Source organism: Chelonoidis abingdonii, chromosome 16 (genome assembly GCF_003597395.2).
Source record: "Chelonoidis abingdonii isolate Lonesome George chromosome 16, CheloAbing_2.0, whole genome shotgun sequence".
In the NCBI taxonomy this organism is placed as follows: Eukaryota; Metazoa; Chordata; order Testudines; family Testudinidae; genus Chelonoidis; species Chelonoidis abingdonii.
The window spans coordinates 23,836,149-23,855,625 of NC_133784.1; the positions used below are offsets into that span (position 1 = coordinate 23,836,149).

Consider the following 19,477-nt stretch of genomic DNA (forward strand, 5'->3'; position numbering starts at 1 on the left):
TATGGTGCGGTTTGCTCAATGCACTCCGGAAAAGCGCCAAAGTTGTTCTCTTCACAAAGGAGGGTGAGCTGTACCAAGCACCACCCAGGGCATGGTTTTGCCCCAATTTTTCAAGGGGGGCCACTTTTTGTTTTGCTTTTTTTTTTTCAAAACCGGAAGTCGTACTATGGCGATAGCTAGGAACAGCTACCCCAGTGCACCTCCTGAATCGATGTCGCTTGACCATGACGCACACCAATCGATTTCGTGTCCCACTCGACGCGCTAAACGATTTTATTAGATCTGTTTTTAATATCGGTTTAAGCTAATCTCAATATCGTCAGTGATAGACGACCATAGTTAACAGCTATAATGGCCACGTTTTGGTCCTTGATTGATGTAAATGCCTGCTCACACACCTCTCTAAGACAAACAAGCTGAGTCCCAATGTTTTCGCTTGATATTAAACTAAGAGGGCCGCTGGGAAATGTGACAGTAGATGATTAAGGCGAAGCAAGAAGAAACCACAATTCTTCAGCCATCTCGCATCATACCAGAATGACTGCCCTCAAAATACAGCAGCTTCATCAGAGGCCAGCAGCAGTGCTCCCATATTTAATGTACATCAAAGACTTAAGGCCACGTCTACACTACGTGATAATATCGAATACTAAAACGTTTTATTAAAACGATATTATAATTCGTTTCATTGCCACACTAGGCACAGGAATTCCTTGTGCCGTCCATGGCTCGAGCTAACGTCGATTTCTGAAAGCTTGCATTGTGTAGTCTTCCGTAGCTATCCATAGTTCCCCAGCTCCCGCCCTTGGAATCTTGGGTGAATCATTATGTCGCGGGTTGTTCGGTTAATTATCGTCTTCCTTCTCCGGGAACATCAACTGACAATCCTTTCGCGCCTTTTTTCCCGGATTGCCCTGGCAACGCCATAGCACGCACATGGAGCCGTCAAGCTTTTTTTTTTTTCCTGCACCGTATTGTCGGATGCCGCGGAGAAGAGAGCGAACTTCCAGCGCATACACAGCCATCACTTGCTTTGCAATGTAGCGAGACTGGTTACCGGTCGTTTCTTTACTGTCTAGCGGAGAAAATCGCAATGAGTGACTATCTCTCCCCCTCTTACTTCCGCTGCTATCATGAGTGCCTGGTGAAAGATCGACCGGGGCGCACGCAAAAGCAAAATTGATTGACTCACGTTGGACTGAGTCAACCCTCCCTTATGTTTCTAAAAAATAGTAAGTCATGTCTTGCCTAGAATAAGGGCGTGTTATAGAACCGATGACAGGCACAGGCTGCTCCTCATATGCACAGGTTGCCCTCTCAAACCAACCCCACCGTCTGCTTCCCTCCTCCCCCAACACTTCTGCTTACCGTGCCAGTGTCCCCCCCATTTGGTCATGCAAGTTATAAAGAAATGCAGGAATAAGAAAACAGAGACTTGTGTGTAGATAAAATGAGGGGAGAAGCAGCCTCCCGGGCTATGCATTCCAGCAGTACGGAAGCTTCTTTTCTTACACAGACACGGGAGGTATGAAGCCACCCCAGTTACTATGATGAGACAGTTACCAGCCGTTCCTATACCATCTACGGATCATTCCCATTTTACCCAGCCGCCCGGCAGCCTACCTGAGCCAGCAGGACGCACTCAGGGCTGAGGGTGACACGATATCAGTCATATTTGACCGTCTACCACCGGAGGGAGAGAGCGGATACTGCTCTTCCACTCTGCAGCAATCGCGATTCACCAGCAGCATTCACTACATAATAGGCTGACATTGAAAAGTCAAGAAATTGATTCTTCCCTTTTTTTCACCGTGGTGTGGTGCGAACTGAGGAGCTATTTCCTGAACACGCCAGACACTGTGTTTAACCTACAGACATTGGAGAGGCTGCAGCCAAGAATGCAAAACTTTTCAGAGACTGCTGTGGATGGGATCGCTGGTCCTTCATGTACCCCCTCCCTCCATGAGCGCCATTTGATTTCTGGCTTCCACTACCTTGTATGCACGCTGTGTATCCTGGAATATTTTCAAACGCTTTGCATCGTTTCTCGTAACGGAGCTCTGATACAACGATTGTCCCCCCAACCCGCAATCAGACTATATCTCCCGTACGTCCATGCGGAGCTCTTTTGGATTTAGACTGCATCGCCCCATGCTATCAGAGCTCACATTGGGAAACAGAAATGTAATTCAAAAGTTCACGGCTTTTACCTGTTTACCTGCCCGCGAATCCGATTCAAATTGTGCCCATTTAGACGTCAGTGTGACACTGTGGGATACCGCCAGAGCCAATACGTCGATTCCTCCACACTAACCTAATCCATAGTTGTTAATATCGAATTTAGTGCTACTCCTCTCGTCGGGTGGATAACAGAATCGATTTAAACTTATTCGATATAAGGACGTTGTGTGTGACGGTACAGCGTTAAATCATTTAACGTCTTATAAATCATTAACGCAACGTACTGTAGACCAGCCCAGACCTCAGCATACACGACTTACACAGCAGCAAGATAAGCTCAGCTACCGACCATCCTCACATGCACTGCTGACCGCGCATATGAGTACAATAGGCCTCCTGTAGCTGTATGGTGCCCTAGTGCATATAAAACTGTGTCCCCCCTGTGCCTTCGTGTTCTTAGGCACATTAATCAAAGCTTACAGTATTGAAACTTCCACATCATGTTATACAAACCAGTTTAACTTCATTAAGCACACTAATCGAATGGAACTAGCTTAAAAGTAGCACCCTAAAAAAATTCTATTGACGAACATGCAACATATATATTTTTTTAATGCAAGCATTTTTTGAAATTTATGATGAAGTATTGAAGCAAGATTAGTTTTAATTAACCATCTTTCGCTCTGCTGCAAAATCATGAAAATGTCACGTATACAAAGACAAATGAGTTTTCGATTGCAAGACACAAACCGTCAATGTTTCTGACTATTGTAGAGTGGAGATAGTTTAATAGCCTTTAGTTTGGAGAAACTCCGTTCCCTGATGCTTACTGTACAGAATTTGTCGAGAGATACGATGGCAATGACACTTTAGTAGTATGTCAAACAAGGTTCTGTCAGATAAAACTGTACAATCCATCAATTGATTTTGCATTGCAAACAATTCAATTCATTGGTACAGTTCAATCCATTTTTAATCAAATGATGACCGCTGCTTCCAGGAGGCTCCTAGTCAGGGTCCCAATGCATGCGGCTTCGGCCCATGCCCCACAGGAGCCTCTCAAGCCACTGGTACCTGCCGCCCGAACCGAGGCATCTGCCAAATGCCGCTGAAATTCGGCAGCATCAGCGCCACACCTCTGATGACACTTCTTGCTGCCAACAAGCAGCGATCATCCAGAGGCCATCACCGATGAATGCCGACGATTGTTGACTGCATTTTGGATGCTCGTCGCCACCATGGTCATTCATCGGCACCTCCAGATTGAAAAGGTTGTGGACCACTGCTCTTAGGTTCTTTGACTTTTCATTAGTTGCTTCTTGTTTTCCGTATTTCGTTAATAGTCCCGCCTCAGCCTGCTACCGCTGCTGAATGAACCCCAGGCGAGAGCGGTTGAGTGGCTTAGCTGGTCTTCAGCTGTCGCCTGCTCACCCACTGCCAGCCTGGGGTCCTTGGGTGTCCCCAGCCAGCATTGGGTGCTGAGTGGTGGCTGCAGCCGGGACCCCAGGTCGGCAAATGGGGCAGCAGCCGGAACCCCAGAGCAGTGCGCGGGCTTGAGCCGCTCAGTATACCGCTGCTGCCATGTCATCAAAATCAGCTTGCACATCACTTGCACAGTGTGCCATAGGTTGCCGACCCCTCGCCTGTCACTATAGCGAGGCATGCATATATTAACAGTTGTTGGAGGCGTCTAGTTTAGCAGTAAACGGGCTATAGGAAGTCATCAATATTTTTTGTTTCTCTGATGATAAACTGGCCCACTCCATCCAGACCAACTTGTCAGCAAGAAGATGTCAACAGAACTTATTTTCTGTTATTGGCTAAGAATATCTGATTTAAAAAAATTTAAATTTGAAATTCAGGTATTTTAGACAAGCATTTTTGGCAATACAAATTTGCTCAAGACAATCAAAATGGCAACAACAGTACTGTTTCAATGTTGGTTCACCCCCTCTCCCCAGCGCCTGCTGGTCCAACAGCGCAATAAGAGGAGGAATAGGTGCGAAAACTGCAGACCCCAAAATCCACCTCTTGGGGTGCAGGATGGAAAAACAGAACGAGCAGCAAAAACCCTCAGGCCCGATCACACGCCAGTGGACACCACCGCAGCCAATAGGACCGATGGTCAATTAAGCACAGCTGTCTGATCTCAGGGACGGGCAGCTGGAACCATACAAGCCACTGCCCTGTGCCACTCCCCACCGGATGAGATGATCACTGCCATCAGGGGCGATGCGCCCCAGCTAGGTGCCAGCGGATCCAGATGTCCGGATTTTGTAGGGCAGCCCGATATATGGGCTTTGTCTTATAATGCACCAAATACCCCACATAGGTAACAGACAGAAGTTGGAAAATAGGATGGGAGGTAGGGGGAATAGAGTCATATAAGAAAAAAGACCCCAAAATTATAAAGTGGTGACACTCTGCTCACCCTCCCTCAAAAGAAAACCCCCTGTCCTGATTTTTGCCATCAGTAGCTGGCTACCTAGCCCAGCCCTGTGACCATGTCCATCCTGCTGCTGCAAGAAGTGAGTTACTTTTCAGTCATTCCCAGCAGGAAGTCAGCCACCTTCCCCCTCTCCCGCCAGCAGCCATACATTTCCTAACTCCAGCCATAACAAGCCCTCATGGCCAGGGAAAGAGTCACACTCACAGTAATTCCTTCCCCCACCCCTTCCCAGAGACTTCCCAGCAGCCAATCCCCTCCCTCAGACTGTGCTGCATTTGGCTCTCTCTAGGACCCAGCAGCCCTGCTCTTACATGCTCCACTGCTTCCCATCTGTCCGGGCTCCTGGCAGAGTGGTGCCCCCAGACCTAGTGGTGCCCTAGGCAGCTGCCTGTTCTGCCTATGGCTAAGGACGGCTCTGGTTACAAAAATGATGATGAGACAACAGAAAGCCAAGAAACAGCAGCAGCTACAAGAGAAGCAGCAGCAGCCTGGGGGATATGCTGCTGCTGGTCTGCTTTCTGAGTAAGACAGATACTTACTCTGCCACAGGGTAGGTTCCCCTCTAACCCCCACTCATCAGCACCCTCCCACTACTCCTCCCTATCATCCTCACTCATCAGATTCTTTGTTATTTCCTCTTATATTCCCAGATGAAATGATACATAGGACAACTCCTCTGTCCTCCCAAACTCAGCAGCAGCACAGACCACTTGCCTACCAGCCTCTGGCCTCTCTCAAGTGCCTGCCTGATTGCTTCCTCCTTCCAATTAGGCTTGGAAAATTAGATCTAAATTAGTGGATGGTAAGACATGCCATGTTTCTCTACAAAGGAATTCGCTGACATAAGAAACATTCCCAGGAACCTCAACAAAGGGGAAATTTAAAGCCTTTTGAATTTCTAGGAGTGCACCAACAAAGGGTTTGGCGCCCACGTGCAGGAGAGGAGTGACCCTGAGGAGATTTCAGCTGGGATCCACTCGGGTGGAATGAAAGAATGTGGCTGCATTTTGTTGGTTAAAAAGGCACTGTGGCTGGGATGTCTATGGCCTTGTCTGCATGGGAAAGATTTTTTGTTATAACCTAAGGTGTGAACCACTGTAGTTATACCAGGATCAACTCCTATGTGGGCAGTCTTATTCCAGTTTACAATGACCTTCTTTAGGTTTAATTTATGTCACTCGTGATGGGATTCAAGCTATACCAAAAAAAAAAAAAAAAGCCACTCTTATACTATAGGAGTCTCCACACAGTGGGTTATAGTGGTCTAACTGGTAAAAATTTCCCTTGTAGACAGGGCTCCTGCCTGTGCTGAACATCTTTGAATGTAGGATGTTCCAGCACACTGCATTATAATTTGGGCCAGTGGAGATGCATTTACCAAATCATGCAAGCACATGGGCACAACCACCAATGCTCTCTTGCATTGGCAGTCATGGCCTGCTCTGTATGCACTAGGCCTTTGTTTAAGGACTGGCGGGCAGGGCCGGCTCCAGGCACAAGCATTCCAAGCAGGTGCTTGGGGCAGCAATCTGCAAGGGGCAGCAGTCTGTGCATTTTTGGCCCCAACCAGTGCGCCGAGTTGCCACTGTGGATGGTGGGGGAAGTCCGTGTGCCATTAGGGCAGCACGCGCGTTTCCATGGTGGTGGCAATTCGGTGGCAGCTTCTATGTTCAGCTGTCCGTGGCGGTGCAGCTTCTGTCTGAAGACAGAAGATGCTGCTGAATTGCCGCCCTTCGCAATTCGGCATGCTGCTTGGGGCGGCGAAAACAGTAGAGTTGGCCCTGCTGGCGGGGCTGGTGTTGCATGGAAAGAATTAGAGCAAAGCAGCGAAGGAAGCCTCATCAGCAGATGTTTTGACTTTCAGAACATACAAGCTCCCTCTGGCATTTGTGCCAACATTGCAGCTATGAATTAGAAGAGGTTCAGAGACCGGAAATGCTCTCTGAAGTTGACAGGAACATGACTACCTATGTAACACAACTGCTAAACTCTACTTTTTGGCTGTTGATTTTGGATGTAGCTGTTGAGGTGCAGCTCTCTAAGAAAACAATCATTCAGGGCACCTGCTCCAAACTGGATCATCATAACCAGCATAATAAAAGCAATGCATTAGACACAACTCAGGCAGTTTCCACTCTTGGATTCGAGCACTACATTTTGAGAAAGCAATCTTGGTGCAATTTTGCCTAGTAGGTAGAACTCTGCATGGATAAAAAAATTTGTATCTGCATCCAATCCACAATCTGCAAACATGGTCCACGGATGCAGATATCCACCGATTTCCAGGGCTCTATTAGTAGGAAACTAATGAGGTTGTGCTGATGTCACAGTCCTGACTGGGACTCCAGTGCTGAACATTCATGGGATTTTTCACCTACAGCCTGCTCATCCTTCCATTAAAATCAATGGGAGCTTTGCCACTGACTTCAGGAAGAGCTAGATTGGACCCCTATACTCTTGCCTGACCAAATAATAGAAATATTTTTTTCTCAAATATGTTATTTTTGGTTAATGAAAGAAGCAGGATGGACAACCCTGGGGACTGGAAGTCCTCTCTTTATCTACAGATCAGGTACAGTACATCTAGGTGCTTTCCACACAGTCTTCCCCACCCCCCATTCCCAATGGAGCTCACCCATGAGCTAGCAGATCCATCCTATATGGGTTATCTATTTCAGTCTCCGTGACTCATTCTGCCTTTGGCATCTGAGACTACCAGCAAGGATGCTAATTGTATTGGTCACTTTTGTGACGTGGGCACCTACCTAGGAGGAACTGAGCAGTGACCCACCAATTTAGTTCATAATGGCCACCAAGCTGTAGTCAATTGGTAAAAGCACTTAGTTACTAACAGTTGGGAGCAGATCTGAGCCAGAGAGCTAGAGATGAAAAGCTCCATGGCCAATCCTTTTAGCCACCCAATTTCCTTACTCTGTCACCAGTCCAGGTGGATGAGGTACACAGGGTGACTCAAGGGATTGGTATGACCCCACCGTGTCTAGGACACTGGTTCAAATGCAGTCCATGCTAGAAATGACCTGTTTGGTGGCCTAGTAAATGAGTCAATGATCTGAGTCCAGTTTCTTCAGTGCTTGTCTGGCAGAAGCTGCCCAAAGGGAACAGCTTCCATCCTCTATCAACCCAGACTCAATCTGAAGCAGCAAAGACACAAATAGGCTCCAGGTATCCCACTACCAATATCCTGAGATTTCAAGACGAGTGATTGCTACCTTCAATCACAGGCTGATTTTGTTAACAGAAGCTCTGAATAGCTGCAGGCTTCTTATTCTGGTATCAAAGTAGCAAGCCAATGGGCTCTATTAATGTCCTTAGGTTATGGAGAAAGCCATTACCATCGCAGAAAAAAAGAAAAATGCTCCAACTATTTCCACTTGGGGTTTCCTTGTGACTGGCCAAGGTGAAATAGATTTGCTATCAAAGCCTGCCCTAGTGTGGGGCTGGGAGAAACACAGTCTCTCCCCCAAGAGCATGGGCCAGGAAGCAAAGTTCACCTACAACAGTCTCAGATATCTCCTTTCTGCCTCCTCTCCCGCCCCACCCCAAAGCAAGTGTGAGGTGGTCGGTCTGGGCATCTCATCACCTACAGACAGACTGTCATGCAGTACAGGGTACATCTGTAGCAATGCAGAGCATGGAAGAACAGTTTAAACATCTCCTTTCCAAGGTCTTACCTCTGTCTCGGGCCGAGGAATGAAGACTGGGGGTCTCATCTTGAGGGTCAGTTCCCGGAAATCCCACTCACCAAGGACGTACTGCACAGGCATCCTGCAACAGGAGGGGGTGGGTTATGATCACATTAGGACTAGGCTCCCCTGTTACAGACAAGCCTTCAACCATCTTCTTATCAAACTCCAAGCCATGGGCATTGTCACTGCCAGCACCTTTGCTTCAGGGGATGGAGGGCAATGCCTGGCACTGCTAAAGATCCTTGGATGTGGAACTGAAGGGGTCTAACAAGATGATCCATGAGCACATGGGCAGTGAGGAGATAATACATGAAGCCCAGCATCCATTGCTGACATACAGTGCCTCTTCTAGAAGCCCCTTCATACTCCCCTGTCATGCATCGCAGAGCTAACCCTCACTGCAAGATACAAGCATGTTCCATAACCACCAGTCACATGGATAATTTGGAGGATGTATGTCTGCAGTATCCAAAGGGTTAAGTTTTTTTCCATATCTCCTCTAGGCTCACTCCAGATGCCTTCCTGGAGGTCTCAGTTTTCTCAGTGATCCAAGTCCCTAAGCATTTCCTCTCCTCACAGACTGCCCCACCATCTCCAATTCCAGGTGACTTGCAGACACTAGGCCCAATTCACCCCTGTACTGAGAGATCCAAGGGGGAGGGAGGGAGGGGAATACTGGATTTTGCCAACTCTACAATAACCAAGGAGACCCCAACATCAGAAAAATTCCCCAGAGGCTGGATCTGCCATCTCTGGGGTGGAATGTGACAACTATTTAACACTGCACAGCAACACTGCACAAGAGCTGAGGTCAGGGAGCTGAGAAGAGGACCATAGCCAGCGGAAACTGACAGGGGAGTGGCAGCACAAGGCACTACTGATACTCGGAGCCAACAGCCAGCTGGGCCTGGCCTCTTTTGTAAGTTCCACCCCATGCATCCTCCTTGTTCCAATGGCAAACTCCTATTACCGCCGCTCCCTGGTCGTTCAACAACGAAACGGTGCTAGCATCTGCTCTAGCACTTGAGTGTGAACACAACCTGCCTCGCTCTGTTTCTTTCCTCCATTGCTACTTCCTTCCCACTAGGAGACGACGCTGGATGATTTTAAAAGGGGACACTCTTACCTTTGTAGCCGCTTCATACCCAGCTGCTGGATCTGCTCCCGCTGCACCAATGTGAGTGGGGTGGAGAGGCTGCCAGCACCCAAGCTGTGAAACTGAAGAGGAAATCACTTTAATACTTGCCCAACTGTGCAGCTTGCTCATCTCTTTCTTCTGTCCCTGAACAGCACCTTTAAAGGGTATTGGAACATTCACCAATAAATAACACTCCAGACTCTGAGATCCCAAATCATTAGCAGAATCTACATAGAAACTTAGAAGTGACTGATTCAAACAGTTCCCCTGCATTTACCTGCTAAGTTCTGGGGTTCAGGAGAGTGGGCCAAATTCAAGGCCACACAGCCACAGGTCCGGGCACAATTTGGGTGCCTGTTTCCCATGCTACAACCAGTGCTAACCCTGGCAGTTCCCTGTATAGAAATCATTAGAGGAGGGCAAAATACTTAAAAAAAAAAAAATTAATGAATTTAGCCTCACCCCCATCCCCGTATGAGACAGGGAAGTGTCAACCTCCCCATGTCATAGCTAGGGAAACAGAGGCACAGAGAGATTAAACAATCTAGTCAAGATCACCAAGTTTGTTGACGAATCCGGAGTGCTGTGACCATACAATCATAATCCCTTCTGCACTACTTAACTGTCTTTGCTCCCAGGATGTAGGAAACAATATACTCGCTGGATTCCTGTGCTTCAGGGATCCCATTCGCCTCAAACACACCTCGCCAGTAGCTGACCAGCTCAGTGGCTGTCACTTTAGCACTGAAATTCTGCCTCCGAAGCAGGCGGTGGGGGTTTAGGACACAGCATTTGGGAGGACTCCCTCCCTCTCCTTCATAGAGATTCTGGAGGCCCAACATTATCCGGCGCAATGGGCTGGTGAGGAGCCTCATCTCATCAGAGGCCACTTATGGTTTCCAAGCTGCCACGTGTGTCCTTCCTTCCCAGGCCACCTTCACCAGACCTAGTCAATCTCAAGCCTCAGCAGGCCGGCGGCATGGTCTCCTCACCACCAGACACTCCCACATCACAGCTGCTAAATGCCCACCAGACACTCTGCTGCTGCAGGAGTCTTCTCATGCCCATGGGTGTTGTGAAAGGCGTCCTGCAGGCATCTCCTCACAACACCAGCTCAGGGCACCATTCCTCTGCTGAGAGAGAGAGAGAGAGCGCACTTGTGGCTTATGGGCTAGTGAGTCAAAGGGAATCCACCCACCAGAGTGAAGGGTGCTTTCCCCACTCCCAGCCAGAAAGGCACTCATGGTGCCCAGGAAAATACAAACAATCATTCATGCTATCACAAAATGCATCTATGGTTAAAGGACTGAGATTAAGCAGCAGGGAACTAGTAGGGGCAGGACACTGGGAATGGGGAGCGGGAAACGGGGCTTTTCGCCTCTTAGTCACCAGCTCCGTTTTGCTTGGACAGTAGCAACTGAGAGTTACAGTCCAAAGGGTGACTCCCGTGTGAAATGAGTCCATAGTCTCAGCCCCCTGCCCTGTGAACAAACATCCACACACCAAACCACTGCCACCATCCCTGGATCAAAGTGCTCCCCACTCTCTTGCTGGCGTTACAGAAGAGGCAGCGAATAGATGGAGAGTCCAGACTCCCCTGTAGGTAGTCGCTGCAGGGTTGAGGCGTGTTGCTGGTGGTCTGTGGAGACCGTGGTATGCTGTTGCTTGTGCTGTGGATAAACAGGCTCCAGGCTCTGCCTTTGGTTGGGGAGAAGCCAGTACACAGCTATAGTTAAATAGCTTTCACTTCTTGGTCTTGGACCTTTTGTCCCATAATGCACATGAGGTGACTGCATTGGACAGCATGTCCTGCCGCCTCGGTTCTATTCTCCCGAATGTACCATCTCTGTATCCTGCCACCCTTGCTCTATTTCCAATCTGTCCCAAATTCTCCATCTTAATGTGAGCTCATGACACTTGGGGTGAAAGAGTGAGAGCCTCGCAAATTCACTGCCAGTCACCCTCCAAACACTCATGAGCTGCATTGGAGAGTGAGCAGGAGTTGGGCTCCAGTCTCCATGTGAAAAGGTTTGGCATGGGAAAGGAATGAGGACAGACAGTTGAGGGAGAGGGGATGGAAGACAGATTGGCTCATGAAGGGTAGGAATGCGGGGGGCCGGGGGGAAGAAACACGCTAATGTGGAGAAAGGCCAGTCAGGACAGGAAAATCTGCCAGAGGGAAGTCCTGGACATCTTGGGGAGATAAGAACAGCTGCATCCATGCATGGAATGAAGAGAAACAGGAAGACCAGAAGGAAAAAGAGAAAGGGAGCCAGAATTCTATAAAACAGTTGTTCAACACCACACTTTGGAGCTGTGATTTAATGGAGGACACAGGCCAAAACTTTCCCCCATTGTTCTCTGAAAGGGGATGCTCTCCCTTCTCAGTCCTTGCTCTCTGCAGCTGCTATGGCTTCTCCTTACCCACCCATTTTCTTTTTGGAAGGTTGACAGAGGTGCTGCTTAACAACCCTAAGAGATGCCTGTCCCCCGTGCATAGAGGGTCATTGTGAAAAGCAAAATAACCTTTCCCAGCTGCAATACAGCCTGGAATAGAACGACAAAGGTTTTCCTATGAGGAATAACACAGGAGGGAACCAATCAGGTGAGAATTAAATGGACAGATTCAACCACCTCTGTCCAAAATGCTGGATTTTGTAACCTCTGCCTGCGCCCGGAAGTTTTACTAACTTCACTAAGGGAAATGTTCGCGCCCTGGTTTGTTTTTAAACTAGATTAGCGGGAACAGTGGCTTTTAACGACACACACTCTCACGTCCCCTCTGTGCAGTATTTGCATCCCCAGCCGGCAACAGACCGGTGGGAAGACTGACTAGAAGCAGAGAGAACCAGGCGGACTCCATGGATTTTATCCCGCTGTGCTAAGGAAACGCAAAACAAACGAACAACCAGCCAGAGGGGGGAGCGGAGTCTTTGGGGTTTCCCGCCTGTTCTGGAGCCTAGGTGCTGGGACAACAAAGCCACCAGGTTATTTACAACGTACCAGCGACCCAGACTCCTGGCAGCGCCCGCTGCCTGTTCCCCGGTGCGGGACCCGAGCCCACTCAGCGGGTGAGTCAGGGACTCCCCGGGAAAGGCCGCAGCCTTTAGCGCGCGCGGCAGCGACAAGTTCTCTCGACTTGCACTCAGGGCATTTCCTGCTGGGGCTGCAGGCAGCGCGACCCAGGGTGCAACCGCGGCCTCCGCGCACGGTTCCCCTCGCTGCACTGTTCCCCAGCCAGCAGGGCTCCAGGCAGAGCGGCTGCTGTGGGGGAGAAAAGGGCGAGCTCAGGGCAAAGCGGCGGCGGCAGTAGCGGCCTGCCCCGCAGCGCGGGGGAGCCAGGGGCGGGAGCACTTCACTAACTCCGGCGGCTCCGCCCTTGTGCGCTGGAAAATAGGTCCCAGTGCAGAGGTGGGTGACGAGGGAGCGTCCCCGAACAGTGCCGCTTGCGCTATAGTGACTGCCATGTTCCGGCTGGGGTATTTTCAGGAGTTCAGAACAGATATTCCTCAGTTTCATTAAACTCCATAATGCAATTAACAGTGCCCTGCCTTGGAAGACTCAGGTAGCCACTTTGAATACTGGACCCCGTGCCTCATGATCCAGATATGGGATCTGATGGGATCCGTTCTACTTAGATTGGAGACCTTTGGGGCCAAGGACTGTCCTTTGGCTGTTACACATGTGCACAAGTCCAATCCTCAGCAGTCCATGAAATCTCTAGTGGCAGCCACAATGCAAACAATAAACGTAATTCAGGGGACTGGTTTCAGCCACTAACACAAGTGTCTCTTCTCTGTGGAACCTGGAAAGTTTCTCTCTCACAACAGAAGTTAGTCCAATGAAAGATTTAATTTTTTTTTATTAAAGCTAATGTTAAAATTATCAAATACACAGGTTAAGGAAAGAGTGATTATATATTTGAGTGTAGTGCTTGAATTGTCCAAAAGTACAAAGTTTGGTTTAAAAGTCATAATATATATATAAAAGCAGCAAAGAGTCCTGTGGCACCTTATAGACTAACAGACCTATTGGAGCATAGACTACCCAGGAAAGCTCATAAGGTGCCACAGGACTCTTTGCTGTTTTACAGATCCAGACTAACATGGCTACCCCTCTAATATATATATATAGTACCTAATCTGCAATATCCCAAATTAAGGTTAATAAATTTAACAAAACAGTTTAGATATTAACATCCAGATATTCAGGTACATCACTCATAAAAAGGTTATACCAACAGTAGCTTGTGGAAAGCAAATATAGCACTGAGTGTAGATTGTCCCTCAGTAATTGAGACTTTAGGATGGATTGTATTTACTGAGGGACAACCTATCCGATAAGTATTTTAGTTACTTTCCTGTCCCTTCTCAAAGGCACTCCAGCTCCTCTCTCCTGGTATTGCCAATGTCCAGTGATGTTTTCTAAATAGACAGGTGAGCAACATGCATGCATCTGATGCCGATGCTGCTTCCACTTAGAGCAGGTTGATTTCATGCTGGTGAAATGTCAGACCTCCTGACTGACCCCAGTGTAAAGGAGCTCGATTTCCACTGCCGCTATCTTCCAAATTCCTTCCCACAGACAGAGGCTGAAACTACAAGATTGGATACGAGGCACTAGTTAAAGTTATATGTGTGTGTGTCTTGGTTTGAGATCCTCATTTGAAAGATGCAAGACACAGGGGTGCTGGAACTAGGGATAGCACCCCCTCGCTTGAAGGAGTAATAACAAAATACATGGTTTCTGATTTCAACACACCCACTGTAAAAATTGTTCCAGCACCCTGGCAAGACAATAAGGCAAAGTACCAATTGTCATGATCATCACTGGCAGGGACATGAGGCAATTGCACTGAGTAAAAGGCACAGTGGTTATGGCTGGGGACAAATGACCTCTTGGTGGATTTCCCCTGAGAAGACTTGGGCAAGGCTGGAATTCCATATAACCAAGAGCACTGCAAAGCAAAACACAATCCTAAAGGTTATACAGGAGCTAAAATCTCCCCACTCCGCCCCTGCCAAGTCTGTGGGGCAATGGCATGTGTGGCATCCTTCAAGACTGAGAGTGCACAGTGCTACAAATCCCAGCTTCCCACTGTTTAACCTCAATCTCCCTGCAGCAGCAAAAGCTTATGAGTGACAAACAGGCTGGCCAACCCTGAGCCAGAGCCCCATCCTCTCCCCGCCAATCCCCGGCAAAAAGAAGATCAAAGCAGGGGATCAGAGAACGGGGAGGAGGAGGAGGAGGAGTGGGCAGCTCCTGGCATCTTGGAAAATACAATGGCAAGTAGAGCAATAACAGCAGCCGAGGGTCCTCTATCTCCGGCACAAGCAATATGAGTTCCAGTGCCAAAGGCGGCTCGTCAGCCCTGTCTCCACCAAACCAAAAATTATCCATCTGCTAAGGTCGTTCTCTGCTGTCCATTGGAAGCGGCTTTCTGTATGAGAGGGCAATTTGCTTCTATCCCCCAGCGTGCACGCATTCACACAGACATCACCCAACCTTTTGCACTTGTGCTCTTGTCCCAGTTGTGGTAGGAGACGACGAGGTTAGACAAACAGACAGCAGCTCTCCGGGGACAAGGCCAGCGGCTACTGTGTCTGTGTGGGCTGTGGGTACTCCCCCTGCATACCTGCTCTGGAGGCTTCGCCTGGGCTACTCTTCCAATCGGAGACGGACACTGGAACCAGAAGGGGACTCGATTCCTCATCTGGCAGGAATTAAGTAAGTGCTGATGTCACGGTTTTGTTCAGGTGATTGCGGGGGCATGCACTAGCTTATTACGCTGAAAGTAGGTGGGAGGGGGATGAATCCAGAGCAGGCCACTGGAGCTGAAAGATGGTGTGAGAAGCAGTAGCATCAGCCTGGCCGGAAAGAGTGAAAGCATATTGCTGTGTGAATATGGATCATACAGCAAGGAAATGCAGCTACTTCTGGGGTGGAATTTGACAGCCATCCTGTACCAGCAATACTGTAAAAAGATGTTTTTAGAAGAGGGAGTGAAGAATAACTTTAATTGAAAATGCAGGGGGTGCAGGCTATTTTATGTAGGGGAAATAGAAGTGATGGAGCTGGAGTTTGGCCAGGACATTGGAGTTAATATAGGCAGGCAATGAATTTCCCCCACCCATCCCCCTTATTCTAGTATGTCAAATCCCACCCAAGCCTGAACGAAACCAAGAGTGAAAGGAGAGCTCTGCAGATGTTCCCTGCCTCCATTTCCTTCTCTGAGGTGGGTCCCTTCAGCCTTCCTCACACAGGGTGGAGTTAGTCTTCCATCCAAGTCACTAACCAAAACTTAACCTGGGTAACAAGAGTCCATGCAAACAAAAAGTTCTTCTGCCCCTCTTGGACTCCTCTTCAGCCTGCCCTCTGGGCTCAGTTCCCAGTCTTCTGGGCTCTTTTTAAATCTCTCTGCAATGAAGCGCTGACTCCCTTGCTCCTTTCAGCCCCTACTTCAGGCCCTTCCATGGGCACAACTTTTTCCCTGTGGTTCTTCCTCTAAACTGCATTCTCTGCCCTTTGAGGCCTTTGTATTCATCAGATTTTCACTTGACCACAATTAACATAAGAACATTAATTAATTAATCCTCTCTCCTTCACCTGCAAGATAGCTAATTATGGCACAGGCAGGGCTGGTCCCATTGCCCTTGTGACACCCTCTCATACAACAGACAGACTTGCCGTCAGGGACATTTAGAGGAGTCAGGTTTGAAATTCAGCAGTCATGGATAATCTTGATAGAACTGCAATGTTGATTAACAGTCTCTCCTCCAGGAGTGACATGTCCCAGCCTCTGCACAAGAGAATCTCTTAAGGCTCAAAAATGGTTCAGGCTGGGAAGGCTTGGCTCATTGGAAAAGTCTGAAGGGACACTTCTTAGTGCTCGGGGAAGTGACTGTCCATGAAGCTGACTCCCTGAAACCCTCTCTGCTCAGACCCCATCACCTTGCTGTAGCAGCCAGCTCTGCAAAATTCAGTTGTCTCCTCTATTCCTTGAAATGGACTTGGCTAGCTCAACAGCATGTCCCAGACCAATCAATTATCCAACTTTTGTGAGCCTTTGCAGGGTAGGGTTTGGGCAGGTGCCATTCAACCACCTTCTAAGGGAGATCCTGTTATACCTCAGGACAGAGAGTGAGCAAATAGTACCCCCAGGGCAGTCCATCTCCTGCCTGCTGCCCCACATACAAAGTGGAGAGATGTCAAGGTGAATTTTCTCAACAAGGTGCAATGAATGTTCCCAAGAGCAGTGGATGAAAGAGCAGACAATATGGCAGTCCTGGAGTAGGAGGAGAGGTAGGATAGAAGTCTGTTCAAGGGATAGCATCTCTCTCTCTCTATGGAAGGATGGTAACCAGAGCAGCTAGGGGCCTGTGGGAGTCAGGCTGTGCCACAGAGGATTACATAGGAGGCTGAGGGGCCAGCCACCTATAGGGTGGTTTAGGAGGAAACCGCAAGGTTTCACTCTGAAAACCCACATCCCATGAGGCTGCAATGACCAAATACCACTTGTTAGAGATGGTGGTTGATATTGAATATACTTCTCTTGGGTGATAGTTCCAGCCAGAGTAATGAACAGCCTAATAAAGCCTTGTCCTTTTTATCCAGACATCCCAAATCCTTTTGGTAAATATCAGTCCCTGCCATCCAGCTGGGAAACTAAGCACAGAGATATTAAAACTAAAATTGTCAAACTTGCATAGGCACTGACTCCGTGGGTGCTCTGGAGCTGAGGCACCCATGAAAAAAATAGTGGATACTCAGCACCCACGAGCCAAATCTTGAGTGTGGAATGTGATATAAAATTACTCAAACAATGAGGAGTCCTTGTGGCACCTGTGGCAAGTTGCCAGCACTATTATGATGGGTCTCACACTTTCTCTTCTTTGGGGGGGGAGGGGGGGGGTTCAGGGCACCATTTCTTGCCCCTGAATTGGAATATTAATTTCGCCACTAGTGTCCTTGAGGAGGGGAGTGGAGAGGGAGGGACCTGGGCCCACCCTCTTCTCCAGGTCCCAGCCCAGGGGCCCTGAGGATAGTGGTGAACCACTTGAACTGGTGATTCCTTCCCCTGGGCTACTTCCCTCTCCTGCCCTTCAGCTTGTGGGGGAGGGGGCTTCCTGCCCTCCCTCTGCACAAGCCAGATGCCCCTTACCTAGGGTCTTGGACTTCTTAGCCCACCACAGCACTCTGCAGAAGTGAATTCATTTGCAAACTGACACCATCAGATTAGGCCTGAATAAAGACTGGGAGTGGTTGGTCATTATAAAACCTAACCTAATTCCCAATATAATTTCCCTGATTCTCACACCTTCTCTGTAACTGTCTGAAATGGGCCTTATGAGGGAAATCAATATATTACTTTAATTAAAGAGTGGAAATGAACAGCTGGATCTATGTTCTGGGATGGTGGGAGTCTGCCTGCTTTCTCTCCTTCTCCACTCCCAAAGTTGGGAATGATCCTGTCACATGTGGGTCTCGATGGGCTGCTGGAGCCATAACTGGAGTTGGGGAACCTGCTTTGCTTTCTTCTTTTCTCCTCCAGGCCCCAACTTAGAGTTGAGGTCCACTAACAGGGCACCAAGGCAGGCCAACTTGGGCATTTGCTGGGTCCAAGGAGACTAGCATAGCTCTCTTCTCCCCCACCTATTAAGTGCTTTGGCAGTCCTGGTTTCCCAGTACAGTATGTGTGTGTACTGCTTTGTGGCAGTGCAGCCTGCATAAGATGTTTCCGTGTTCAGTTTTACTTGCATGTGCCAGAGCTGCTTGTCCTGAGTTGCAAGCCAGGATGAGAGAGATGACTTTATAGTTATATCTCAGAAGAGCTGAGTGAATTTCACAGGACAAAGAAAAGGCATTTCTTTAGTCTGAAGTGTTTCCCCCTGCCAGTGTCAGAGCCTGGCAAATAGTGGAAGTATAAGAGTTTCAATTGAAAGAGTGCAAGAATCCTTTGTAAAGACAGTATTAAGCAACCTTAAACACAGAGGTTGTGCAACTCCTCTTATATATATAGCACTGCATTAGTAAGAATTTTACCACAGGTGTTATGAGACAGAATCTTCAATCACTTTAGCTGAAGAATCCATTCTCTCGTTTTACAGATTTACAGTCTGTTTTGGCTCAGTGAAGCTTTCACTTTATCTTAGTGATTAATCTTGATGATATGATATGAGGAAGTGCAGTAATGGTCTGCTGAAACTTTAACAGTTTTCCAGTCTGACAAAATCTCTCTGTGAAATGCATTTTCCACAAATGTTGCTGTAGTGGATTCTTCTGCATCATGATTTCCATTGGTCAATTATCCAGGTCCTTCAGGCCAATGGTAGCCTCATGATACGATTGGACCCAGTGACTCATCCTGGTCTGGAATCTTAACTTCTAAGACAGAGATAAGTCGTTGCTCAGGTACTCTCTTTCTAGAGCTCTTAGCTCCAAAAATCTGTGTAAAATGAACACCATAATAAGTCTTATCTTATGTGGGAATATATGGAACTTAGCCAAGAAAGTACGTATCTCTGACAATGTATTTTTCCTCTAGAACTGGTGATGAGACATTCCAGAAACTCTGGTTACTCCACTCACCACAATGACAAAGAAGCAATACAAGGAAATACTAACATCACTGATGTGTTGCCTTACAAATTTGAACTAAGAGTCCATGCGGGATTGATTAGTGTTTTTTAACATGTCTCGAAATAATTTGTATTTGTTGAGGCCTGCTAATAATTAAAAAAACACAATAATGATACCACTTTATAATATATGTACTTGCTCTTTGCTAATACCTTAAGATGTGATGGTTATTCATCAAGATTAGGAGAAATAGAGTATCTTGTAGAACTTTTATAAATCATGACTGGTGATGATAATGTACATTCTTTGTGGTGCAGTAAAATTATAATCTACAATGTCTCCTACTATACCTCAATAAAATTCCTAATATGCTATGTTTAGCCATCGGTGCTGGCTGGAGCCACTAAATAAATTTTACTTCAT

The 19,477-nt window shown here is 47.8% G+C and overlaps 2 protein-coding genes across 4 annotated transcripts in view; one reads left to right on the forward strand and one right to left on the reverse strand.

Moving 5' to 3' along the window:
* HEMK1 (HemK methyltransferase 1, mitochondrial release factors N(5)-glutamine) overlaps positions 1-12,732 on the reverse strand; it is a 57,716-nt gene extending 44,984 nt beyond the window's left edge. The window contains exons 1-4 of one of the 3 annotated variants that reach the window (XM_032805812.2): positions 12,479-12,730; positions 10,099-10,608; positions 9,464-9,555; positions 8,323-8,416 (exon numbers count right to left, since the gene is read on the reverse strand). In XM_032805812.2, coding sequence (XP_032661703.1) covers positions 8,323-8,416; positions 9,464-9,555; positions 10,099-10,350 — 438 coding nt within the window. In that variant the 5' untranslated portion in view covers positions 10,351-10,608; positions 12,479-12,730. Of the gene's footprint in view, positions 1-8,322; positions 8,417-9,463; positions 9,556-10,098; positions 10,609-12,478 lie in introns of all 3 variants that reach the window. The other 2 variants (XM_032805815.2, XM_032805814.2) reach the window with 2 other exon arrangements.
* Positions 12,733-14,726: 1,994 nt separating this feature from the next.
* The window catches only part of C16H3orf18 (chromosome 16 C3orf18 homolog), a 24,952-nt gene continuing 20,201 nt past the window's right edge, over positions 14,727-19,477 (forward strand). Inside the window, exon 1 of the mRNA XM_032805856.2 lies at positions 14,727-15,202. The gene's annotated coding sequence lies outside the window, so the exon portion shown is untranslated. The remainder of the gene's footprint in view (positions 15,203-19,477) is intronic.